This window comes from Narcine bancroftii, chromosome 10 (assembly GCF_036971445.1).
Source record: "Narcine bancroftii isolate sNarBan1 chromosome 10, sNarBan1.hap1, whole genome shotgun sequence".
Lineage (NCBI taxonomy): Eukaryota > Metazoa > Chordata > Chondrichthyes > Torpediniformes > Narcinidae > Narcine > Narcine bancroftii.
In genome coordinates, this window is record NC_091478.1 from 84,551,676 (window position 1) to 84,579,392 (window position 27,717).

General features: G+C 40.1%; 1 protein-coding gene across 1 annotated transcript; it reads left to right on the top strand.

Moving 5' to 3' along the window:
- Positions 1–994: 994 nt before the first annotated feature.
- Positions 995–27,717, top strand: snx20 (sorting nexin 20). The gene is made up of 4 exons (XM_069901607.1): positions 995–1,188; positions 9,758–9,950; positions 12,488–12,639; positions 24,260–27,717. Exons 2-4 carry the CDS (start codon positions 9,770–9,772, stop codon positions 24,929–24,931), a joined length of 1,005 nt encoding a protein of 334 aa, XP_069757708.1. The 5' UTR covers positions 995–1,188; positions 9,758–9,769; the 3' UTR covers positions 24,932–27,717.

The window sequence follows — 27,717 nt, forward strand, 5'->3', positions numbered from 1 at the left end:
GTCCACCCCATGGCGCTCCATTCCATCCAGTCACTACTATGTACCGAAACCAAAGCTACTCCTCATGAGCTCCTATTCACTTTTGCAAGAAGGTCGACATCAGGAACTGGCTTATTACTCCTGGTACAGTCCTTCTTAAGAAGCAAGACTGACCCCCCTGGTGGAAAGGGTGAAACCGCTCCATGCCAATCCCACATACGGCTACATTGAGTACCTGGATGGTAGGGAGGACATTGTCTTCATCAGAGACCTGGCACCCACTGGAATGGAGGGTCCGTTGCCTCAGGTGCCCTGCAAGCCATGGAGCTCATTCTCACTGCCCCCACAGTCATCGAACTGGAGACCCAGCCCACTTTACCTCCCTCACAAGGGGAGCAGGCCCCCACCCCCCCCCACCCCCGCTGGTGCTTCACCATGATCTCCAGACCCCTGAACTGCTTAAATTTGTAAATATGTCAATAACTATATTTTTCTTAACCACTTGTTTCTGAACCCATGTTCTCTGTCTTCATTCACAAACCCTAAATTCTACAGGATGGGGTGAATGCAGTGAACTGGGATTCACTGGTCGTGTGAAGTGCTTATGGCTAGCCCTACCCCATCTGCCCACACATAACCCTGATTTCCTGCCTAAACCCAGAACCCTACCCTTAGTTATAAGCTGATAAAGGCATTTGTTCTCCCTCCAGTCGTGAGAGCTTTTATTCACGCCACAATCCCAAAAATGAATATGTATTTAAAAGGGTATTATTAAATCATAACAGAACATGTAAGGACACAGAACAATGAAAGCTTTCTCAGACTCATCATTATATTACTTGACCATGATGGGAATTTAATAAAAATTATACAATTATTCCTGGCTGACCACTGTCAACATAAAAATAAACTAGATTGCAAACATTTTGAACAAGGGCAGTGTGTCTTTAAAAGAACCGTTACTGAACATTTTTACTTTGCATAAACTCCTCCTTTACAGGAGGTACCAGGGTTATTAGAGTAACTGAGAACTACACTATTTCCTCAAAGCATCTAAACACACAGTCTTCAACATAACTGCAAGCATTCACGGAAATGTGTTTCTGTTATGTAAAGCTAAAATTAAACTTCATTTCTTCACATCCAAGATCACAACAGTTGCAACATGCAAGTCGGTTTTGATGTTTCTGTTCCAGGAAGACATTGAAGGTTAGTTTATACTTCATATTCAGCACTTCCTATTTTTGGATGATTGGACTTTTACTTGACTTTCTCAGTTTTCAACAAATACAGATTTGATTCCATTTGTCTCTTTTTAAATTTAAAAAAATCATATTTTGCTCTGTTAATTACATTGAGGAGATTTAACTGAACAATTGAGTAACAACCATTTTGTCTTGTGTGGGAGTGACGCAGCGTTTTGAGCTGTAGAGAGATGATTCATTTATGGCTGTGGTAAGATATTTGGAATTTGTGGTAACAAGAGAGATCTTAGCCTAATTGAGTGAACTCGTTACTTCTAAATTGTATTTCAAATGTCGAAAAATATGAGGTTAAGAAATAGGACTGGAAGTCAGTCACAAGATGCCTCAAACTTCTTCATGACTAATCTGATCTTGGCCTCTGCTCCATTTGTCCTCCTGTTTCTTATAATATTATCACTTCCCTATATAAATCGATCAATTTTAAAGATCCAATGTAATATACATTGTTCTGTAATGTTAAATGGTTCAACATCCCTAGCTCCCTAGGATAGAGAATTCCAAAGATTTCTGATCCTCTGAGAGAAGAAATAATTACTCCTGTCCATTTTACATAGAAACCCCTTGTTTGGGAATCCAGGACCCTAAACATCTTCTCAACCTTTTTTAATCTTGATTGTTTCAACAAGATCACTTCTCCTTCTTCAAAACTCCTATGTTTCACACCCATGATGCTTCAATATTCCTCATAAAACAATCCCTTCATCCCAGCAATCAACCTCGTGAGCCTTCTCTAAATAAACAAATACAAATAATGATATTGGGATGGTGGTGGGAAGCTGGTAGAAGAGGGTCATTCAAAAGGCTCTAGTTATTGTGGTAAACCACTGTTGTTCCATAAGTGGCTGCTGCCGGCTGGACATGCTCTCTTAGACTGATCCTACCCATAGCTCCTTACATGCTTTCCTTTCTCTTTGCTTCGATCAGTCAATGAGGTTGATGGTAGTTCCTGTCTTTAGTTAATAAAAGCCTGATAGTTTCACAACATCAGCCTTTTGTGATTATTGATGGCACATTAGTTATTGACACAGTTGCAAGAAAAATAGAGGGTTATGGCGATGAGATTGGGAAGGATTAGATTGTTGTGGAATACGTTTATATAGGTCAGCACTACACCGTGGGATGAAGGGCTTGTGCTGTGCTGTAATATACATTGTTCTGTAATGAGTTTATTGTCATAAACATTCTACTATATGCGTATGCACCAAACTTCATACTCGCTCCAACGGAACAAGTACTTTGTAAAAAAAAATTGTAACAATAAAAATACTGGAACAATACACTTAATTTAATTAGAAAGAGGCAATAATACAAAAAAAAGATATAATGAGGTGGCTCACCCATGCCACAGACAAACCAGCTCATGGAGTTGCAGGCAAGTCTGTGGCAGATTTGACTGTGAGAGTTCCTGGCAGCCGATGTCATTTCTGCCCCGTAAGTTGCGGGGGCTGCTGGGAGAGTGTTCTTAAGTGTGCAGGTTTTGAATAAGTAAAGCAGTTGGTTCAACTTACTTTCGACTCTGCACCAGCTAGCGCGACTACAATATAATAAATATTCAATTATCCTCTATGTTCCCACATTGACTTCCAAAACTAGTTGCACCTGGAAATGACTCCTTTATCTGAATTTTCTGCTTTCTTTTAGTTAGCCAGTCCTGCTAATTTATTAGCAACAATGCCAAAAACTTTTATCCTTCTTCAGAAACCTTTCTGATCGCACTTTGTAGAATCCTTTCTCAATATCTTTGAAGCTAGACACATCATTCACTTGATTAGAACTCATATCACTAGGGTTGCTTATTACAAATATGCTTTATAACAGTGTGGATATTAACATTTGTCCCAGAACCACACATCAATCAGATGAAAGTGGCATTTTATCAGGTGAAGAAAAATATGTAATGAGATATTTTTTTTAATTTTGAGAATCTCTAGAAGAGGTGATGGATTCACAACAAACATCCTGACATTTTTCTCCCTTGCTTTCCTCTTTGAATGGCACCGACTCAGCCCAGAGTGTGTGCCAGTCTCCTTTGGCCACTTTTAATTAAAGTCTCAATGAGCTGTATGAATGTCAAGTCTTCTGAGCTGAGGGCAACTTTACCATTAGCACATAGCCACACGAGGATATTTCCCAGCAAGTCTAGTCACTAAATATCGTTAATGAGATTTGTGGCTATCTTTGAGTCAAATGCAAAGCTATTGAATGCAATAGTGGCTGCCTGTCTCCTGATGGAATATAGAAAAGGCTAGTTTCAATCTAGATGGTTCAGAACATCAGTGGGCCAGACAATATCCATTGATAGAAATGCTTAGTAAGCATTTCACTCATGACCCTTTATCAAGATTCAATAAAAAGACCCAACCAAACATTGACTGACCATTTCTATCCAGGGATGCTTCCTGATTTGCTGAGGCCATGTTTCTCTTTGTTCATTCAAGTTTTCAATATTTGTCATTTTGGAGTTTCTCATCTTGGGTTAGAACATCAGACTGAGTCAAGGAACATTGTGCCAAGCCTCGCATCACTCTGGCAAATACATCTTACATTTTTGAGCCACATTGAAATGTGTACATTGGTGTTCCCGCTGAACATTTCCAAATCATAGTCGAACTAGTATTCGTCCATGGTAAAAAAAAAAGACCTTTAAATTTGACAGAACAGAATACTTTCACTCAACTTATTGCACTGTGCAAATAAAGGGTAATATCACTGATCCCTTGTGTCAGGACCATAAAATTGGGGAAGTGACAGAAAAAAATCACCTTTGATCCAGAGAAGAGATATTAGATGCAAACAATTATTAGAAATACAAAAAATGTTAATCCAAATTTTACTAGCAGACACAGATTTAAACTACTGCAAGAACACTTAAGCTGCATGAAAAAATTATTTGGATGAAAGCTGATTAACACATGAAATCAACTTCCAGATATTGGAGGCAAAAGCCCTGCAATCCATTGTAGCTGATAGCTATAACAGGTGATGAGGAATTCGTTTTTTTTCTCTAAAAAAAATGAAATCAAATGTACAGACCAGTCACAATGGTCCAATGACTATGAAAAATCACTGCATTGAAGTATTTGCTTTTACCATTGGATGGTGTTTTTTTCCTGTAGAAGTTTGAGAGTGTAAGTTCACGTGGGGGACTTCAAAATCAGGCACCTACTTAAATCTTAAGTCCAATGAAAAGTTCAACAGAATCTCTTCATTCAGAGAATGATTGGAATGTGAAACATATACATCAGTATATCATGTTGGAGGTGAATAGCATAGAAGCTTTTAAGGGGAATCTAGATGAGACCATAAGGGAAAAAGGATAAATAAGTATACTGACAGGTGAATTGCATTAATATAACCATATACAGCACAGAACAGGCCAGTTTGGCCCTACTAGTCCATGCTGGAACAAATCCCCACCCTCCTAGTCCCACTGACCAGCACCTGGTCCATACCCCTCCAATCATCTCCCCTCCATGTAATTATCCAGTCTTTCCTTAAATGTAAAAGGTGAAAAAAAGTTTGGGTGGAACATTAACACCAGTTTGGACCAATGTAGTGAAGTGGGCTATTTCTGAGCCAAAAAATTCCATGTTATTATAGTGTAAATTTTGATTATGTGAATTTCATTAAATCTACCAAGTTTTGAGGGTAGCACGGTGTTACATCATCAGTGACCCGGGTTCAAATCTGCCACTGCCGGTAGAGTTTATATGTTCTCCCTGTGTCTGCGTGTATTTCCTTTGGGTGTTTCAGTTTCCTCCCACCTTTCAAAATATACCAGGGCTGCAGGTTAATCGATGTAGTTGGGCGACCCAGGCCCTTGGGCCAAAAGGGCCTGTTGCTGTGCTGTATGTCCAAATTAAATTAATTGTGACCAACTTTTTTTTAAATTCCCCTGCACCACTTTGCTGAGGCATTTACATGGTTTGATGAACTCATTCTTCATTTGTTTGGATCCCAAGTTGAGGGGTATTAATCGTACTCAGTGATTTGATTCATCTACCATTAAGATGAAATATTAACAATGATTGACAACATCCAGATTCATGATGGACAAATTGCCTTATTAATAATCTATCTTATCATGAATTGAATTAGTAAATAAGTAATATTATAAGCTAGAGAGTAAGGACTCACATATCTACATTAGTTTTGTGATGGTATTTAAGCTGGTGTTACTAGAGTGTTATTGTATGACTCCCATTATCTCTGGTTTACACATCCTTATGCAAGATAGGAAAGAATCTGAAAGTGAATGGAAAAGGAAGCTTTAGTACTTTTAGCTCAATTTTTATAGAACACTCAGGAGATTATTACCACAATGCTTTATTTAGCAATATTTACATAAACTACATGAAGATTGACAAATGTGCACAAACAGGAAACATATGCATGCATTTGGATTTGTATGTCCCCTCCCACCTAATGTCACAGATGAGTTTGCATGAACAGGCATCAGAAGCTGTCTACAAGTAGTCTCTTTTGGCAAAATCACATTCCATTTTAAATAATTTTTATATACATTGGATTGATTTTTTTTCAAGTTAATTTCAGGACCATGTTCATCAGCAGGACTAGAACTTCTAGGCATAGAACACTACAGCACCAGAACAGGCCCTTTGGTCTACATGTCTGCACTGAACTTGCTGCCCAATTTAAGATAAACCTCTGCTGCTTGCATGTGATTTGTACCCCTCTACTTGTTGCTTATTTATGCATCTAACTAGTAGCCTCTTGAATGCTACTATTGTATCTTCTTCCAAAATTCTTGTTAGATGAAAATGTGTTTTTTAATGGCTTTTTTTTTAACCTATTATTGCCAAACAGTAAATGGACAGTGACTCAAGGTAAGGAGATCATTAGTTTTATAATAAAACCATTCAATTTAATTCTAAAATTAAACATGGATTGAAATGAAATGTTAAAATTAATTAGAGTGGAAGAATGTTAACAGTTCTTTAGAACAATAAAGCTTGGCGGACCTGTCTGGGTAATTAATCAGATGACTGATCTATAACATCAAAAACTCGCCAGATATGTCTTCATGAGATTGAATAAATAGACCCTCGAGTGATTCTGCTTACCTTTCACACTTTTTCTCTTCCTCCACCCACTGAGAATAGCCACAGTTTTCCCATTAGGTACTTGGCAAATGCAATAGAAGGACATATGATACCAGCAATCCCTATGTAACAATATGAGTGACACAAGATCTGAGTATGAATGTTCAACTCCGGTCAAAAGAATGGGATCAATTAGGCTCTTCACAATCTATTCAATGTAAGGGGGAGAACATTATAGATATAGGCATGGAGACAGAGCCCTTGGAAGAAGAGATCGGCATCATGGTGTATAGTAGTTGGCATGGAGATGAATCAATATAGCACTGAACTCTGGATGCACTATGGCACACATATTGCTCACTTTTAATGATATTCTACTTTAGTTTTGTTTATCAGCTATTGGGCATATACATTATCTGCCTTCAACTGGCCAGAAAACAGCTCTCAGATACCTCTTCCTACTTAACCTTTCCATAGGACCACACCACAGCACATCAAACCACCATCTCCCACTTCATCACCTCTAGTCATCTCTCTCGCGTAGTCTCCAATCTCATTTCTTCTCATCCCCGCACTGCCCGGTTCTACCTATTACCCAAGATTCATAAACCAAATCAACCCAGAAGACCCATTATTTCCACTTGCTCTTGCATTCATAGATAATGCATTGGACCTTGACTCTATCTTTTCTCCCCTGGTACAACCCCTCCCCACCTACATCTGCAATATCTCGCATGACCTCATCTCTTCAATGATTTCAATCATTTCAAATTCCCTGAACTGGACCACCACATTTTTACTATGGATATCCAAACCATTTACACCTCCATCCCCCATACAAAAGGCCTCAAAGCACTTTGTTTCTTTCTTGAGAAAAGACCCAACCAGTCACCCTCCACCACCACCCTCCTCCACCTGGCAGAACTTGTTCTCACTCTTCTCCTTTGACTTATCTCACTTTCTTCAAATCAAAGGAGTAGCCTTGGGTACCTGCATGGGTCCCACATAATCTTGCCTGTTCGTGGGCTTTGTGGAGCAATCCATGCTTCAAGCCTACACAGGCAAGGCCCTTCAACTCTTCCTCCACTATATTAACGATGATCAAGGCTGCCTCATGCACATGTGATGAGCTCATCAACTCCATTCACTTTGCTGCCAACTTTCACCCCGATCTCTGTCTCCATCCCGGGAGACAAGCTTTCCACCGCCAGATTTAACAAACCCACTAATTTCCACAACTACCATGACTACACTTCCTCACATTCTGAACCCTGCAAGGATTCTATTCCCTTCTCGTAATTTCTCCATCTCCCTTGCATCTGTTCCCAAGATAAGGTCTTCCAGTCCAGATCATCTGAAATGTCTATAGACAACACTTTCCAGGTTCTAATATATTCTAATTTCAAAATATGTCATCTTCAAGGAAATATGAGGACAATATTCCAAATTACTATCTTATTGATTCAATAAACCAAAATTTGTAGATGCAGCTTCATGTAGCTTTAATTCATTGATAAAATGGATAAACATTTTGCATAACTTCGCATTAAAACTTTCATAAAAATGAATAAACAAAGCATTCAGCTATATTTAAAGACATAATGATATTCAACTTCAAAGAGATATACAAGAAGAAATAAGACAAAATAAGATGAATAAGACGAATTCAAAGAAAATTCTCTTGAGCTTACATCCCCTTCATGACTTGTTGAAGAATGAGAAGCAAGCTCTTAGTCTGTTTGGATATTACATCATAGTCACTATGGAAACACTACAAACAATACTTTTTCTTAAAGAGATAGGCACAAAATTAACTAAGAATCAAAAGCACAAGGTTTTAACCTTCACAATGCCTGCCTTCCACAAATGTGGCTTCCCCTCCACCACCATCAACTCATCCCTCACCTGCATCTCTTCCATTTCCTGATCATCTGCCCTGGCCCCCTCTGCCCCAGACACCACAAACACAGTATTTTGCTTGTCCTTACCTACCACCTCACCTGCCTCCACATCCAATGCATTACCCTTTCTAATTTCCACCACCTTCAACATGATCCCCCTACCAGACACATCTCTCCTCTCTTCCCTGCTTTGCCTTTCATATGGACTGCTCTCTCTGTGACTCCTTCATGCCCTCATCTCTCCCCACAAATTGCTCCCCTGGCACCTTCCCCTGTGGCTACACTTTCACCTATATCTTTTCCCTCACCACAATTCGGGACCCCAAATAGGCATTTCAAGTGAATTCACTCTTCACTTCTGTATCTTCAGAAATGATCTACTGCATCTGGTGCTCCCTTTGTGGGCTTCTCTACATAGAAAAGACTGGGTGCAGACTTGGAGGTCTCTTTGCTCTGTCCGCATCAATGAGAGGGACCATTCCATTTCTGCGTCCTACTCCCATACTCACAAATTTGTCCATGACCTTACTAAGAGCTCCCATAAATTGGAGGACAACACTTGTTTTTCCATATAGGCACTCTCCAACCAGTTGGCATTAATATCGACTTCTCCAGTTTCTGCTAACTTACTCTCCATTCTCCGTCCCTGCCCTTTTTCCCTTTATCTTCTTTCCATTAGTTCTCCACCCCCTTCCCTCTCCATTCACAGAGCCATCCCTCCTCTCCCTGATTGCTGCTGTGCCCTTCCTCCCTTCTCCACCTATTGCCTCTTGCCTCTGGGACTGTGTTCTTCCCCCTCCCCATCATTTTGTTCAGACACCTACCAACATTTTTCAGTTACTTAATGAAGGGCTCAAGCCCAAAATGTTGGTTATGTATCTTTATCTTTGCAATATAAAGTACACACTTTGACCAGCTGAGGATCTCCAGCATCATGTTTTCACTTCAACCACAGTGTCTGCAGATTTTCATGTTTTACTTCGGTCCCCTAAGCCAGCTGTGATCCAGCCAGATCCTGCCAGGATGGCAGGATATGGAATTTCTTAATACTATCCTCAAACCTCACCCTTGCAAAAATGGCAAACTGTGAGTACTGATGGGTTTCTTGCCACTCTAGGCCTTTTCAATTTTGACTCTATTCCAGAGGATTGCAAAATAATTGCAATGTTTGTTGCAGATGAATTCAAAATAACTCTTCATGCCAAGTACCTTGGATCTGATTCCAATCTCTGGTCCTGTCTGTGTGGATGTTACTCATTCTCCTGTGACCATATAAGTTTTCTCTGAGTTGTCCAGTTTCCTCCTACATTTTAATTATTTGGTAGTCAGGAGAGAATAATTACAAAGGAGTGATAGGATTGTTCTGAGATATGGCATAGATGTGATGGGCCAAAAGGCCTTCTTCAATGTCATAAGAAAATATCTGAGAGTAAATATGCTTGTTCATAGTTTTAAATAGCTACAGGCAATAAAAGTTTGTTTCAATCAGTAAACAATCATAATATCTGAGTTAAATTTAATAATATAATGTGTGCTTTACTTGCTGTAGATTGATACAATAATGGATCGAGACATGAATCAGATCAGCAAACTGCAACATTTATCATTGAGCAATGAACATCCTGTGGCATTTTGTGGTAACGAGGATGAGATCGCTACTGGTAACAGAAGCACAGGTCTCCAGGAGCAAGGATTCAATCCAATAAATGAATTTTCACCACAAAACAAAGCAGATAGAAAAGGTATTATTGAAAGATATTTTCATCACCAAATTGAATAGCAAGTTGTGTTATTATAAACATATTGTACAATTTGAGAGTTTTCCAACTTTAAACATGGCTCATCTGTTAGGACTAAACCTGACTCAGGTACAGCATCACCTTGACAATGCCAATTCACTGCCTTCGGTTTTTCAAGTATTTATTTTAGAGGATGGAAAGTTGTGGACTCATGATTGCAGGACCGGAAAATCCTATCTATAAGAGTGAGTCAAAAAATTAAGGATGTGGAATAAAAGAACTGTCAAGGTTGGAGTAGAGGTCGAAAGGCCATTAAAAACATAAATCATATTCCAAATACCATACATGGGCACTATCAATATAAGGAAATAATCGTAAATTTTTACAAAATTGTTTAAGTCATGGATTCTAATAATGTGTAGCTTTGAGATCTATTATAGTAATATAAAAAGTTTCTTTCGTTCATCCCAGAAATAAGATGAAGAAAGATCAAATTCATTTTTTCTCTCTCTCTCTGCAACAGGGAAGTTCTCAAGGTTTTTAAAGCAAAACATTGTGAAAGATTTTACCACTGTGGAAAACTAGTCACACACGGCTTGTACTCCACATTAGCACCCAGTTTGCACCTTTTTTTCAACAACTATCTTTTGAGGGGCCATTTCTCCATCTTTTAAAGAGCAAGGTCCTTTGTTTTGTTCTCTGCACTTTTCTTGGAGCTGTCTGAGGGCAAAGACCATGTCAGTAGTTCCTCTGTTTGCGTGAAAGCCGCACTGTGATTCTGGGAGAATATTCTCGGCGACACTAGGTATTATTCTATTTAGTAGAATCCTAGCGAAGATTTTGCCTGCAATGGAGAGCAACGTGATTCCCCTGTAGTTTGAGCAGTCTGATTTCTCGCCTTTGTTTTTGTACAGGGTGATGATGGTGGCATCACGAAGATCCTGAGGCAGTTTTCCTTGGTCCCAACAAAGCTTGAAAAACTCATGCAGTTTGGAAAGCCTTCGACACCGTGAGCAGGAAAGGGCTTTGGCAAATACTAGAGCGCATCGGATGTCCCCCAAAGTTCCTCAACATGATTATCCAACTGCACGAAAACCAACAAGGTCGGGTCAGATACAGCAATGAGCTCTCTGAACCCTTCTCCATTAACAATGGCGTGAAGCAAGGCTGTGTTCTCGCACCAACCCTCTTTTCAATCTTCTTCAGCATGATGCTGAACCAAGCCATGAAAGACCCCAACAATGAAGACGCTGTTTACATCCGGTACCGCACGGATGGCAGTCTCTTCAATCTGAGGCGCCTGCAAGCTCACACCAAGACACAAGAGAAACTTGTCCGTGAACTACTCTTTGCAGACGATGCCGCTTTAGTTGCCCATTCAGAGCCAGCTCTTCAGCGCTTGACGTCCTGCTTTGCGGAAACTGCCAAAATGTTTGGCCTGGAAGTCAGCCTGAAGAAAACTGAGGTCCTCCATCAGCCAGCTCCCCACCATGACTACCAGCCCCCCCACATCTCCATCGGGCACACAAAACTCAAAACGGTCAACCAGTTTACCTATCTCGGCTGCACCATTTCATCAGATGCAAGGATCGACAATGAGATAGACAACAGGATCGCCAAGGCAAATAGCGCCTTTGGAAGACTACACAGCGTATACAGAGCCGTTGTCATACCCGCACTCCTGTTCGGCTCCGAATCATGGGTCCTCTACCGGCACCACCTACGGCTCCTAGAACGCTTCCACCAGCATTGTCTCCGCTCCATCCTCAACATCCATTGGAGCGCTTTCATCCCTAACGTCGAAGTACTCGAGATGGCAGAGGTCGACAGCATCGAGTCCACGCTGCTGAAGATCCAGCTGCGCTGGATGGGTCACGTCTCCAGAATGGAGGACCATCGCCTTCCCAAGATCGTGTTATATGGCGAGCTCTCCACTGGCCACCGTGACAGAGGTGCACCAAAGAAAAGGTACAAGGACTGCCTAAAGAAATCTCTTGGTGCCTGCCACATTGACCACCGCCAGTGGGCTGATAACGCCTCAAACCGTGCATCTTGGCGCCTCACAGTTTGGCGGGCAGCAACCTCCTTTGAAGAAGACCGCAGAGCCCACCTCACTGACAAAAGGCAAAGGAGGAAAAACCCAACACCCAACCCCAACCAACCAATTTTCCCCTGCAACCGCTGCAACCGTGTCTGCCTGTCCCGCATCGGACTTGTCAGCCACAAACGAGCCTGCAGCTGACGTGGACTTTTTACCCCCTCCATAAATCTTCGTCCGCGAAGCCAAGCCAAAGAGAAAGAGCAAGGACTGATTTAGACCCAGAAGGCCAAATGCCTTCCTCTGCATTGAAATTTATATGATTCTGAGGAGTGATGTAGATTAGAAAACATAATATCCAGGATAAATGTTTCAACCACAATGAAGATGTGACAATAAAAGGAGTTCCTAGATTTATTCTAAGCCGGAGGTAAAATGATGTAAGGTATGGGTGTTACTGATGGGCCAATAAGCTAAAATCTAACTAGTTTTCTCTTCTTAGCCCCCCGCAGCTCGGCAGTGCCAGAAGCCATGCTGACCACAAAGCAGCTGTTTCAGTACTGGAATGCTGTGAATAAGAAGGTGAAACCAATCCGCTTGCTCTTTGAAATCCCAGAAACCAGAACAATACAAGATCAAGGGACCAAATATGTGGTGAGTATGAATGAGTCAAATTACAGTCAGGTTGCAAATCTCACCTCAAACCTCAGACAATTAGTTTACTTTTGGATGCACACATTTTATTTCGAGCAGGTCAGCGCTCACAGCTTCTAAGTCATGAGTCATAGAAAATCACACATGGAAACAGGTCTTCGGGCCACCAATCCGCCATTCACCGTCACTCACACTAATCCTACCTTTACCCATTTTATTCTCCCCATATTCTCCACAGCTCCGCCCAGATTTTACCACTTACCTGCATTCTAGGATGGTTTATAGTGACCAACTCACTTCTTTAGAATGCGGGAGGAAACTGGAGACTCACTTGGTCAGAAGAAGGAGGTGCAAACTCCACCTCATCAGAGGTTGGGATGAACCCAGGGCTCTGGTGCTGTGAGAAAGTGCTTTACTACCCAGGCTGTTATGCTGTCCAATGTATCCAAAAACATGCCGAGTGCTGAAAAGGCAAAATCAATTTGAATAGGTGTCTACAAAGATGTGATTGGTGAAAACACTCTATTCATCAGTGTGATCCCAGAACATGGATTGTTTTGTGGGCGTGGCCAGCTACCAGCTACCAGAGCAAAATGTTTTTCAAATCAGTGTTGAAAATTGCTGAATACAAATCCTATAATTTATTCTGTTTAAATTCCATACTTGTGAATTTTAGAAATCATTAACAATTATCCCATTTGGGTTATTCTTTGAAAAGAATACAAGCTAGTTCATATTGCTAATGTCCTTTCAAAATCTTTTTTTTTTTCCCAAAGTTTCAAACTTATTAATTGGATTACTGCATGAAATGTGTTTTCCCAAAAGAAGACCCCAAGAGATAGTTTAAAATTAAATGAAAAAAGCTAACTGTATTTCAAATAGATCTACCTCATTCTTCTAATGCTTGGGCCATGTTTGCAGCATTGAAAATGACTTCCAAAGGCACAATATGTTCATTTCTGTCCTCAACAGTTACTTCCATTAGATTTAGTTCGAACTAATTTCGCTGAAAATTAACTTATTTCTGTTGGTGTGCTACCATTTTGTAACCTCTTCCCTAATTTATAAGGGAAATGAATACACCACAAAGAATTAACTTTAGCTTCAAAAAGAGGAATATGATCATTTCAGGAGATGTAATACCATGCGAATTATGGAAAGTCCCATTCATTTTAAATTTAATAAATCAGCAAGAGATTTGTATTAAAGTAGTACTTTGAAGGATTATTCTCACAAGGACAACTAGGCAAGATGTTGTACATTCACGTTCCTTAAATTCAAAGAAATTACTTGACTTCTCCACTGAAATACTCTTGAGTAATGTATCAGCTAGTGTTTCTCTACATCTATTTTGTTGGAATGCTTATTTTTTTATATAGCGAGAAGAGAAGAAGAGATTGGGAATGCATCCTATAATTGGCGATAGGGCCAATAGGAGGGATTAGGTATTGGGGGAGTTTTGTGGTGTAAAATCTAGCTACATCCCAAGTAGCTTTTAAGCATAAATAAAACTGATTTGCGATAGTGGGAGAGCTCCAGCTGCAATCGAAAGGTCTGTCCAAATGTGGAGGTGGAACTTGATTGGGTGAGTCAGGGTTGATTGGATTGTCATAGGCTCTTTTAACTGTTTGCATTCGACCTTCATGTACTGCTGATGGAGAGACCCAAAAGGCTTGTTGCTCTTCGAAATGCTTCTTCACCAATTTGAGCATTCTTAGGCCATATGTAATCATGTATCTTCATGGAGGTTTTCAGAACATATTTGTGAAACACTTTCTCGCTATCATTTGCCATGAATGAACTCAGGATCTATTCTTTCCTTTGGTAGTCTGGCTTTGGGCATATGGACAATTTGGCCCAACCACTGAAGCTGTTTGAGGGTAACCAGAGACTTGATGCACTGAATGTTGGCTTGGGAGAGGACTCTGATGTTAGCTAGTGGATTTTGAGGACATTGCAGAGGGAGCATTGGTGTCACTTCTCCAGTGTTTTAAGGTATATGTTGAAAGTTTCCCTGGGCTCAAATATGTAAGAAGGATAGGCACCCTTGTTGCTTCATGATTCATGAGTTTAATGCTGCATCTGTAGTTTTGGTCGTCAGTACCCTCCACTACAAACAGAATTTTGTTGCTAATGTCAGCCCTCCCTGAAAGATGGGTCCTGATGTACCAGAGGAAATCTATGTTGATCGCATTCTTTTTATCGATCTTAAAGTGATTTCAGTTATGTGCAAGATGAGATTGTCCTTGATACTCTTCCTTCTAACACAAACATGGCCCTACCCAACACAGCATGAATGTCCAGTAGCTGAGGATCAGCACAGATTTTGGAGAAAACAAAATCTTCACCAAATGACCTGGACTTAGCAGCAAAGTAATTCCAGCTCAAGATTATCATCCTTCATTTTCCTCTCAGGAAAGACAAGTACACTGGGATTTCATCTTGTATTAGGTGGAATGGCAGACACTAAAGCAATAGGCTTGGTCTTCCTTCATTTAGAAATTCCTGCATTCCTTCAAATATAGTGCAGGAGTGTTTCCACTGAGGTCACTACTCTTCCTGAGGATATTTTGCAAACTTACCAAGGCAATCCTACATTAACTTTTCAAAAGCAAACACAATTACCAAGCAGATCTATGTTAAATTATCCTTTTTTTGAAAAAATATTTTCCTTTCTATCTTTTTTCCCCTTTAGTGCAGCCTTTACATTGTTGATATGCCATAAAGGACCAGTCTTGTATCAAGGCTTTTATTAACAGAAGAAGCCACCTCTACTGACCAGAGGGATAAGTTCCATCATTTGTTATACCAGTAGGGTGAAGCCAAGTTACAGTCATAACCAATAGCAAGCAGTCAGCATAATACTATTGTTTACCTCCAAATATTATTAATCCATTCTCTTTTGTTTGCTAATCTTTATTCTTTACCATTTTTTTCATTGATCAGTGAATTAAGACAATATACATCATGTTCATAAAGCATCAGATAGGATATCTATATCTTTGCACTGTCATTAGACAATTTTCAACAAAGATATATTGTGATATTTACACATCCACATTTGGCATTTTCTAATCAGGGCTGTTGCACATCCAAGGATAGGTGACAAAGATCTCAGAAGGTCCAGGAGATTTTATAAAATTGAGGTAATTCTGTTAGAAAGTTTATGACAAAAAAGTTTTTAAAAATCCATCTGTATGCAAGCTTCCAAACTATGGTGCTGGCCAATGGGTGGGGAAAGGCCTGAGATAGTCCAAGCTCTTTAAGAAGAGCTTCCCATGACATCAACAGGGGTTAAGAGGGTTGAATATTTTACCAAATGTGAAGAAGGGGGACTTTCAAGCAAAAAGTCAAAAGACCAATCCTTGCCTAAATTGTCCTCACAGTTCTCACTTAATCTTCAGTGCAACCAATGATACCTAATATTAGATGTTCACATCCACATTAAGTTATCCTGGGAAACACAGTGGAGTTTTGCCGTTGACATGTAGAGCAGCTTTTGCTGAAGTGCAAGCATTGCATTTAGCTTGATGTGGATTGAAAAGGAAGTGGATCCACAAAGTCAGTTTTATTCTGGAGCTGCTGAAAGGGGTAAAATGCAACCACAGGTTTCGTACTGAAGCAATAATTTGGAGCAATCCTCATTGGTCAGGAGGTTCACTGACAAGATGGACAAGAATTAAATACTCCTTTTCTTTACCAACTCCACCAACTTGAGTAGTACTTTGGGCATCATAGCTCCAGTGATCTAGTTTCAATCTTGATCTGTCTCTATGAAATTTGATTGTTCTTCCTGTAACTGCATGAATTTCATCCAGTTTTCCTCCTACATCCTATAGACACACAGGTTGTTAATTGGTGTATAATGTTACGAGCCCAGAGGACCTCAAAACCCAGCAGCAATAGATATTCACCAAGACAAATGGTTACTTAAACAAAAGTTGCTTTTAATTATCTTTAAACATGAGAACAGAATCACACTTTAACTTATCACTATTGACTTAACTAACTTAACTTAACCTCCTTCTAATTCTAAACACACGTGTATGTAATGTGTGTGTAAGTTCAGAGAAGTTCACAATCCAATCTCACTTCTCATTCCTTCAAGTTCACTGGTTGCAGGCAATTCTTATACTGTGCACAGAATTTAATATTTATAAAGTTCACCCAGCTTTGATGCTTGAAAGGTAAATGTTAACTGCTCAGGAAGATTCTTGTTGGTTTTCAGAGAGATATTCATTGTACGCTGACACCACAAGTGATCCCTTTTTAAATCAGCCACTTCAGTGTCTTGCTGAAGAAACTTGCCCCCTCAGGGTTCTCCAGATGATAACCTCTTTCTTTCAGGTCATCACAGAGTTCCTTCTTGTTTCTCTTATTTCAAGTGAAACATTGGATAGCCAGTCCTTTCCTCTTGCATGAACTGCAAGGGCTTTGACCAGGCTGAACCCAGCACTCACAAGTCATCTTCAAAATGGGTTTTCCACAAGCTTGCCAGCTTGTCCTGTTCCAGTCCCAGCTGCTGCTGCTGACTTTAAAGCTGTAGAACTGATCTCTCTCTTTCTCCCTCTCTCTCTCTTTCTTTCAGAGAGAAAGCCTGTTTGACTCTCTCTGCTTGCAAAACCATATGACCATCTTAGAACACCAGATGATCTGCTGCTCTGAAGAGCTCTTTCATATGTTGAGTTTTTGTAAACAACAATCCATTAGTGAAGTCTCTTGGGCACTCTCCAAAGCTTTTGCAAAGGTTATTGGCCCTGATATGTCTAGCATGAGCAGAGCTCCAGTATTTTAAATAAAATCTGTTTTAAAGTGTTTGTATGTGACCTGCACTAAAATACCTTCCCCCCAATTTATCTCTCAAAAACATAGCTATATTCTGTCACCATAGAATCTGGAGGGAGTTGTCCTGAATGAATTTATAGATGCCAAGGGGGAAATTAATGGGGAGGAAGGAGTCATGGAGGGAGCAGTCCCAGCAGAAGGTGGGGAGGGGAGTGTTACAAGGTCAAACCAGCAACCACAAAGAAGGCAGATCACACAGGAGTAAAGATGAACAATTACTTTATTAACAAAAATTCACCTTCAAACTTTAATTCAAAATCCCCCCCTTTTATAACAATGCCCACTAGTTACTATGCAAATTTCTATAACAGTGTAAAACTAATAAATTCCCCAGCCTAAATATAACATATGTAATTAAAGTCTAAGATATTTCCAGCCAGCCCACAGAAAAAACAAACACAGACTTACAAAACTTCAATCTCAACCGAAACAAAGATCATAAACAAAATTCAATTTGTTTGGTAAATTGAAACCAAAAGATCTTTGAGAGAGAGAGAGAGAGAGAGAGAGAGAGAGAGAGAGAGAGAGAGAGAGAGAGAGAGAGAGAGAGAGAGAGAGCACAAAATTTGAAGTTGTCGTCTTGTATTGCTTGCAGAGAGAGGAACAATGGCTTGGTCCAGATCTTTCTGGCTGCCTTCGGAATGTTCATCCCTTTTAAAATGCCCAACATTCTAAGCTGCCTCCCAAACAATGACTCAGGCTTGGGCCTCCTTCCACTTCACAGCCACCCCCAGTGATGGTTTGTCTTCCAAGTCCAGAAATTTCTAGATCATCTGCTTATGCCCAGTCCATCTCTCACTCTCTGCACTCCCCCTTCACTTTGGCTCTCAAAGGCAAACTGTCACTTTTTAACATAAAACCACACATCACAGAACTCTGTAACCGGAGAAATTTTTCTAAACAAGGAATGAATAAGGGATTATTAGAAATGAGTGGCAGATGATCAACACAAATTCAATGGGCCAAATGGCCTGTTTTCCTGAAATAAAAATTTTAGAGGATTTCAATGATAAGCATTGTGAAGTCTCAGCAAGTTACCCCAGCAGTTCTCATGTGTTTCAAAAACTTCTTCAAGGTTTAAAGGAAATGAAGATTTGCTTTCTCCTATTCAGCTGAAGACATCAATTCAAACACGAACCAAAATGCCATTCAATCCCTTAAATGAGTCCTTGTAGGCGAAAATTTGTCAGTAAACTATGTGGTAGACTTTCTTGTGCATCCTTCTGTTCCTTTACTCATCTGGCATTTTGTAGTTAAAGTTGTCTTCACAAACATTTCCTATCTTGCCCTCTGTTTTTTTTAAATTTAAATTTAGACATACAGCACAGCAAAAGACCATTTTGGCCCACTAGCTGAAATTGGTAATTGGTAGGTCAATTACACCTAATTGATCTATCGTTTCAAAAGGTGGAAGGAAACTGGAGCCCCTGGAGGAAATCCATGTAGACACAGGGAGAACATACAAACTCCTTACAGACAGCTTCGGGTTCAAAGCCCAATCCTGGTCACTGGTGCTGTAGTTTCAGTTTAGTTTAGTTTTACTTTAGTTTATTTATATAGCACATCTAAAACAATTCATTTTGACCAAAGTGCTGTATGGATCAAAAAATTACATTTCAACTTAAGCACCTATTTAAGGCACAGTATAAAACAGGTCCACGAGATTTAGAATTGTACATACAACATGGTTACAATCAACAAACACTTCCAAACACTTGCGAGTAAAAATATAATTTCAGCCTGGATTTAAAAGAGTTTAAGGAATGGAGTGATTTGATGGAGGGAGGAATGTTGTTCCACAGTTTGTGGGTCGCTATTGAAAAGGTGCGATCTCCCCCGAGTTTGCGATTTGAGCATGGAACAACCAAGTGCCCTAAATTGGCCGATCTGAGGGGTCTTGAAGTGGACTAGGGCATTAGGAGGTCAGTGATATAGGAGGGGCCTAGTCTATTGATGGCTTTATAAGCAAATTGGAGAACTTTAAAATCTATCCTGAGTTGTACTGGCAACCAGTGTAGGGAGGCAAGGATAGGGGTGAAATGGTCCCTTTTCTTGTCAGGAGCCTTGCTGCAGCATTGTATACCAGTTGCAGATGGGAAAATGATGAATGACTAAGTCCCGTGTAAAGAGAGTTAGAGTAGTCTAAACAGGAAAAAATGAGAGCATCTTTCAGTGACAGGAATGATTTGATTTTGGTAATAGTGTGAAGCTGGAAAAAGTTGGCTTTTACTACTGCATTAACTTGTTTCTCAAACATGAAGGTGGAATTGAATATTACACCAAGGGATTTGACGTGTGGTTTAATGAGGGTAGCTAAGTTGCCGAGGGTATTGACAATAATTCTGGGGAAGATGGAGGGGCCAAATAGGATGATCTCTGATCTGCCTTCATTTAGCTGCAGTAAGTTTTGAGCCATCCAGCACTTTATGTCCTCCAGAAAGTAGATGAGGCTTGATCGTTGGCTTCAGGGGGAGACAAAACTGGGTGTCTTCAGCATAGTAGTGAAAGGAGATGCCATGTTTTTTGGATGATATGGCCGAGGGGAAGCAGCTATAGGGAGAAGAGAATGGGGCCCAGAATAAACACTTGTAGGACCTCACAGGAAAGGCTAACAGAGTAGGATGAAAATTTTCCCATGTTGACTGAGAAAGTCCTATCTCTGAGATGAGACTTAAATCAATTCAGGGCCATGCCATTGACACCAACCCTCTGCCGGAGGTGATCTATTAAAATAGCATGATCCACCGTATCGAACATTGTACTAAGATCAAGGAGAATTAGAATGGCGAAGTTTCCTGAGTCAGTGGTGAGGAGCAGGTCATTGTATACTCTTGGTAAGGCTAACTCTGTGCTGTGGTGGGCCTTATAACCGGACTGGAATTTTTCAGTATGTTATTTTGATGTAGGTAGGGCAACAATTGGCTAAGAACAACTGTAACAATGTTGCACTAACCACTTTGCTTGCCATGCCACCCTTGGGATTTCTGTAGCTCCTAACTTTACCAGGTCTATTTGTTTCATAAAACTTTCATTTAATTTTCAATACAACACGTGATGACTAACCTCTGGATGAAATGATTATCCTGGGAAACACAGTGGAGCATTGCTGTATGTTATTGCGGAAGTGCACTGTGTGGTGATACACCACTGGCCTACTGCAGGGGGCGATCTCTGTACCTGCAGGAAGATCACCGGAGGACAGACCACACCCGACTGGCTGTCAATCAATCGCCCAGGATATAATCCTGAGCCGGCCCCTCACGAGCCAGTCACTCAGGGGTCACCAGTACAGGTACCACTGTAGTAGAGACTTTTAAATGAATAAAGCCTATTGCACACTTTCTCGAGTTTTGTGTCTGCTTCCTGCTGCAGCAGGGCATCACACACTGATTAGTAGGAATTTTCACTCACCAATGAGTCTTCTGACAATATACCTGAGAACTGAATTCTCCCTTTCTCAGCCAACTCCTGCTGTGATTCAACTGTGATCATAATCTTGTATGGCATTGAAACTGAAGTTACAGAAACCATTATGGGATGAAGATGACTAGTTGCAAAGCATCACTTTTGACTTTACTGTGTCCCTTCAATTGAGCTACATTTTTCTAATAGCAATAAAGTATTTTCAGCACAATTATGAACAGGATGCTGTGGCTTTACAATGCACTGACTCTTTGAGCCTGTTTGAGCCTTTGACATGTAAGTTCAAAAGATTCAAAAGATTCCTTGTAATTATGCACAGCCACCACATACCGCCTCAGTGACCATTTTGCAGGAAGTTCAGTGTCAGAATAAGCTTTCACATCCCCAAAAATCATACTGACTACTCTGGGTTTGATCTCTTTAACTTCAGCTTTCGAGAAGCTTCTCCTGTAATATTTCTGAAAGGTGAGAAGGGAAGAACTTTAAGCCTTTCTAAATCATTCAGAATTTTTCCCATGCTCTCTATCTTTAATTCTCCTTCAATTATTTCTACTCATTTAAGTATCATTCCTCTGTCCAATATGTTCCCGTAATTTGTCAAGAGCTCCACAATCTCTGTCAGTTGCATTCTTACCCCCACCCCCACCGCCCCCCGCTCTAATCGCTTTACACCTTTGACTGTGTGGCTCGGTATGATGACCATCCCATCTACGAATTCCACGGTAGTGGGTTGTATAAAGAAGGGTGATGAATCAGCATGCAGGAGGGAGATTGAAAGCTTGGCTAAATAGTTGATACACACTATCAATGACTCCAACGACTGAGTGAGGAACGATAGACTTTAATGCACATTAGATTTCGGCTGGCCCAACTCCATGTGCTCGAATGAATGGAAGGGGGCAGGCAGTTCCACCTTTATGGCTAGGTCACAGGGGGAGAGGTTACATGGGGTCGAGTCATCAGTGGGCGGGCCAGCCATTTATGTACAGAAAAACAGTAGTATATATATCATTACAATAATGTACCAACAACATCCTAGCACTCAATGTCTCCAAAACCAAGGAACTGATTGTTTCCTTCAGGAAGAGAACACCAAAGGTGTATTATCCAGTGATCAATGGGGGATCAAAGGTGGAGAGGGTGAGCAAATTTAAGTTCTTGGGAGTCATTATCTCGGAGGATCTTTCCTGGATCCAGCACACTAATGGCATCATGAAGAAAGCATGTCAGGATCTCTTCTTCCTCAGGGCTGTGCAGGTTTGGTATGACATCGGAAACCCTGGCAAACTTCTATGGGTGTGTGGTGGATGGTGTGCTGAGCGGCTGCATCATGGTCTGGAATGGGGACACCAATACCCTGTAAAAGGTAGTGGACACAGCCCAGGACATCACAGGCAAAACCTTCCCCACCATCGAGAATATCTATGGAGAACACTGCTGTCTGAGAGCAGAAACAATCATCAAGGATCCACACCACCCAGCACACACTGTGTTCTCCCTGCTACCATCGGGAAAGAGGTATAGGTGCCACATGACTCCCACCACCAGGTTCAGGAACAGCTGCTACCCCTCGACCATCAGACTCCTCAACAACAAACTTAACCAGAGACTCATTTAAGGACTCTAACTTTTGCATTTAAAAATAGTGCAAAAGTTAGAGCCCTTAAATTGCTTTTTTCCTCTTTGTATTACATAGTTTTTTTACATTTCGTTATTTGTTTACATGAGTACATGGTGTACAGATTTATTGCACAACCAAAAAGTGGTAATTCTGCCTTGCCTGCTGGAGAAAGAATTCCGATATCATGTATGTACTCTGACAATAAATCTGAAATCCGCATTTGGAAGAATGCCGCCATCAGAAAGTTTGAGTGCAGATTACACACGTAAGGATGAACCTGTCCATAAACTCTATTTGAACACAGAGGAGCTCACTGGGAGAGGAGGCCCTTCTGTGAAAATTGCTGGGAGCAATCAGACAGCTGTGGTTCAATCTTGGCCACCAAATGTATATTCCAGTTGGAAATCCTGTTCATTCTATATTGGAGCTCAACTTTTGGAAATTTGGCAGCTGGAATCTTAACTCTGCTCTAACCACAATGTACAACATCCTCGGGCTTGACACCAGCTGCTTTGAATTTTGAGAAGCTGGTTCATTCAAGAAGGTACTTGGAGAACCACCTATGTGTAACTGATTATTCCCAGCTTGTTTGGAAAGCCGGCTGCATTAAAACCCTCATGTTTGAAATATTCCAGCAGGAGGATTCAAACAGAAATACATATCATGACCTCTATAGTTTCTTTTTCATGCAAGACTGGCTACTGAGAGATATTATTAGATGGGGGTGACCTGTGACAAACAGCAAATTTATGTTCTTGTTTGACACGGCAATATATTACTGTTCAGATGAAACTAATTCCTCTCCTCAATGTCAGTCTCAATATAACTTCAGATTCAATTTGCAACTTGCTTCAGGTTTGTTTAATACCACTGTTTCAAAAGACACATTGACAGAGATTCCACCTATTGATATTGAATGAGTGGGTAATCCAACCCATTTGATCATAAGGATGACTCTGTTCCTTTAGCTGACAACCTACCAAGGACTTTCAAAACAATGAACACATGCAAACCTTTTTTTTTGTATATAATGTCCTTGCAGAAAATCCTGAGAAAAAAGTCTACTTCATTTCCTACATTTCTTATGATGATCGCAAAAGAAATAAACAAACTGCAGTTCTCTCGTTTTTTTTTTCTTTTTTATTATTGTGTCTCTTTTAACGTAACCATGCAATGGACCAGCAGTACCTGCCACAAAACCTGAAAGACTATACCAATGTGATATATTGCAAGTTCTCTAAAATTAAATTTGAATTCTATGTTTTCAACTTTCGGCATTTGTAACTTATTTTTCCCCCCAAAATTGGAAATGCAACATTTACTACTGTTCAGGTGAAAGTGCAAAACAAACCTCCTTTAAAAAGGTGGTCTTTGATCAGATTGCAGTGTGAAATAAATCCTTTTGAGAAATACTTCCTTTGGCTTGGTTTCCTGGTATATTTTCACATTCACTTTTTACACAATTGATAAAGGAGAAATTACAACAAGATGAAGATTTTCATTGCTGTAGGGACACTAAATTATGTTTATGTAAATAAAAGTATCCTAATCTTAAGTTGCCCAGAGCTAGTACTAACCAATTTTTAAAAAGCATAACTTAACCATGTGGATGGAAGTGCTTAATGAATTTTTTAATATTGTAAGCATATTCATCGCACCTCTTTATTTTATAATCAAATGTTTAACAAATGTTGAAATTGTCCATAACTATTCTCATGTTCTTCCTGACAGATGTACAAAGTAGTGGTCATTAAGTCTGGAACCTATGATGGGAGCCAAGCATATATCGAACGGAGATACTCAGACTTTGAAAAATTACATAAAAATATCTTGAAGAATTTTAAAGAAGAGGTAGAAGAAATTACTTTTCCAAAGAAAATGATGGCTGGGAACTTCTTGCCTGAGAAAATCACTGAACGAAAATTAGCATTCAGAGACTATTTAGCACATTTATATGCGATCAAAGACATTCGCTTTTCTGATGAATTTATTGAGTTCTTCTTCCTACCGGAAGTACAGGAAGCATATGGGTGCCTTAGAAGTGGACAGTATACCAGAGCTTTGAGTAGTCTTCTAAATGTACTTAGTTTGCAGGAAAAACTGTGTATGCTTCATTATGATCGGCTTGTCCTTACCCTCAGTGCTATTGGCGTGTGTTGCAGAGATCTAGGTGATATAAGTGGTGCCTATGAATTCTGTGAGAAAGCAGGGCTTATCTTACACAACAATTGTTGCCACAAGTACTATTTCCCTTTGATAAAAGTTCAGATTACTTTAGGAAATGAGTTAGGTAAGAACATGCATCACCTACAGCACAACCTGACTAAACTAGAAGAACTAAATGGAAACCAAAGCAACCAGCCTTCATTGAAAGAGCTGGTGGTGCAGGAATACATACGATAAGGCCCGTGGACCTAACTCCCCATGAAATCTTTTTTAACCAGTAAGTTAAGTTGCCAAAACAGTTATTTTGTAATCAAACCCACATCTACCATTTCTTGTTCCACATTCTCACCACCCTCTAAATGAAGTTCCCCTGAATGATCGTCCAAACATGGTGCCTTTCACCCTTAACCCATGTCCTCTAGTTCTTGTTTCACCCAACCTCAGTGGAAAAAGACTGCTTGCATTTACCCATTCTATACCCTTCATTATTTTGCATGCCTCTATCAAATCTCCCTTCATTATATAGCCCCCCCCCCCCCCAAGAAATAAAGTCCTAACCTGGTCAACCTTTCCCTGTAACTCAGTTCCTCAAAGCCTGGCAACACCCTCATAAATTTTCTCTGCACTTTTTCAATATTATTGATATCCTTCCTGTAGATAAGTGACCAAAACTGCCCACAATACAAGGTCTTCCATGGGTGATTTGTTTAGAAGTCATGTGGTTCATGGGACCTTGGATACAGAATTAGCTTTCTTGCAGAACACAGAGAGTAGTAGTGGATGGGAAGAATTAGGCCTGGAGATCAGTGACTAGTGGAGTTCCACAGGGATCTGTTCTAGGACCCTTGATCTTTGTGATTTTTATAAAAGACCCGAATGAAGAAGCAAATGGATGGGTCAGTAAGTTTGGATATGATACAAAGGTTGCAGGTGTTGTGGATAATGTTGAAGGCTTTCGTAGATTATGACAGGATATAGACAGGATGCAAAGTTAGGCGGAAAAGTGGCAGATGGAGTTTAATCCTGATAAGTGTGAGCTGCTGCATTTTGGTAGGTGCAACTTGAAGGCAGAAAACATGATTAATGGCAAGATACTTAACAGTGTGGACGAACAAAGCAACCTTGGCATCCAAATCCATAGATCTCTTAAGGTTGCTGTGCAAATTGAAAGGACAGTTAAGAAGGCCTATGAAATGCTGGGCTTTGTTAATCAGGGGACTGAGTTCAGGAGTCATGCGGTAATGTTGCAGCTCTATCAGTCTCTGGTGAGACCACTCTTAGAATAGTGTGTGCAGTTATGGCCACATCATTATAGGAAAAATGTGAAAGAGAGGATGCAGAGGAGATTTACCAGGATGTTGCCTGGATTGGGAAATCTATCTTATGAAGCTAGTTTAGCAGAGCATCTTTGCAAATTGAATCTGAAGTTATATTGAGACTGACATTGAGGAGAGGAATTAGTTTCAAGTATCTTTTCTATGGAGCAAAGGAAGATGAGAGGTAACTTAATAGAGGTCTACAAGATTATGAGAGGCATAGACAGGGTGGACAGCAAGCATCTTTTTCCCAGAGTGGGAGCAGCAAACACCAGAGGACATCTGTACAAAATGAAGGGAGGAAAGTTTAGGGGAGACATCAGGGGTAAGTTTTTTACACAGAGAGTTCTGAGTGCCTGGAATGCCTTGCCAGGGATGGTGGTGGAGGCTTGAAACACTAGAGTTAGACGGGCACATGGATGAAGGAAAAATAGAGGGTTATGAGGTACAAAGGGTTGTGGGTTCCTGGAATGCATTGCCATTCAATGAAAGTTAGTTTAATGTTTCTCCAACTTTCTACTTGATACAGCAAATACAAGGTGTATAGGAAAAATGTGAAAGCTATGGAGAGGATGCAGAGGAGATTTACCAGGATGTTGCCTGGATTGGGAAATCTATCTTATGAGGCAAGTTTAGCAGAGCCAGGGCTTTTCTATGGAGTGAAGAAAGATGAAAGGTAACTTAATAGAGGTCTTGAATAGATCTTAATAGATCATCTTGAAGTTGTCTATCATAATCCCTAATTTTTTTTCAGGAAGCAAACCTTTGGAAAAAAAACTGTCCTCTTGTGTAATCAATGATGTGGCATTCCTAGCCAACCTATTTTTTGGTAGCTAAATCATGGATCTGCTGTCCGTAAATTACTTGTTCCTACAGATTTTCGTCATAGATTGAACAAAAATGAACATGTTGTCTTTATAGGCTATGAATAAGCTCTAATGATAACCCATGATGGCCTTAATTGGATACTTCTCAAAATTTATACTGACAGGTTAAGTACTGTCAAAGGAAATAGATTCATATTAATTTGTAAGCCCCTTTGGAAATATTTATCCTGGTAAGGAAACAAAGTTAAATGTTTATTTGCATAATATAAATTAAGTGGGGAGATCCCTGTTGCTTCAGACCAGTGGAAGATTATTAGTGCTTATATTTTGTTTATGACTTTGGGATTGTTCGAATAGGATCCTAGTTCATTGAGTTTGGAGTCAGAATGGAAAGGACTAAAAGTAAATACATTCCCAGGAATTTGTGGGAATTAAATATAACAGATAAAGTTTGTGTTTGGGATTATTGAGGAATTATGAAATTATTTGGTGATAGGAGATGCTAATACAAAGAAGAATGAGTCTTGATAAAAGTCCAGTCTTAATGAAGGGTTCAGGCATGAAATGTTGATCATTCTTTTTTCCCCTCTAACACTGCTTTACTTACTGAGTTCCTCCAGTCTTTATAAAGCCCATCCCGATTTACGGTTAGTGTAAGGATTAGCGTGATGTTGTTACAGCATCAGCTACCCAGCTTCAAATCTGGCACTGCTCATAAGGAGTTTGTACAATCTCCCCGTTTCCTTGAGGTTGTTCTTGGGTTTCTTCTCACTGTTCAAAACGTACCAGGGTTGTAGGTCAATTGGGTGTAATTGTGCGGCATAGACTTGTGGGCCGAAAAGTCCTGTTGCTGTGTCTAATAAAAACTATATCTACAGAG

Bases quoted from the DNA above. Each gene is read 5' to 3' on its own strand.
- snx20 (XM_069901607.1), top strand. From the start codon at position 9,770: ATGGATCGAGACATGAATCAGATCAGCAAACTGCAACATTTATCATTG. The intron at 9,951-12,487 runs GTATTATTGAAA...TTCTCTTCTTAG, and splicing joins AAACAAAGCAGATAGAAAAG to CCCCCCGCAGCTCGGCAGTG. The intron at 12,640-24,259 runs GTGAGTATGAAT...TCTTCCTGACAG, and splicing joins ATCAAGGGACCAAATATGTG to ATGTACAAAGTAGTGGTCAT.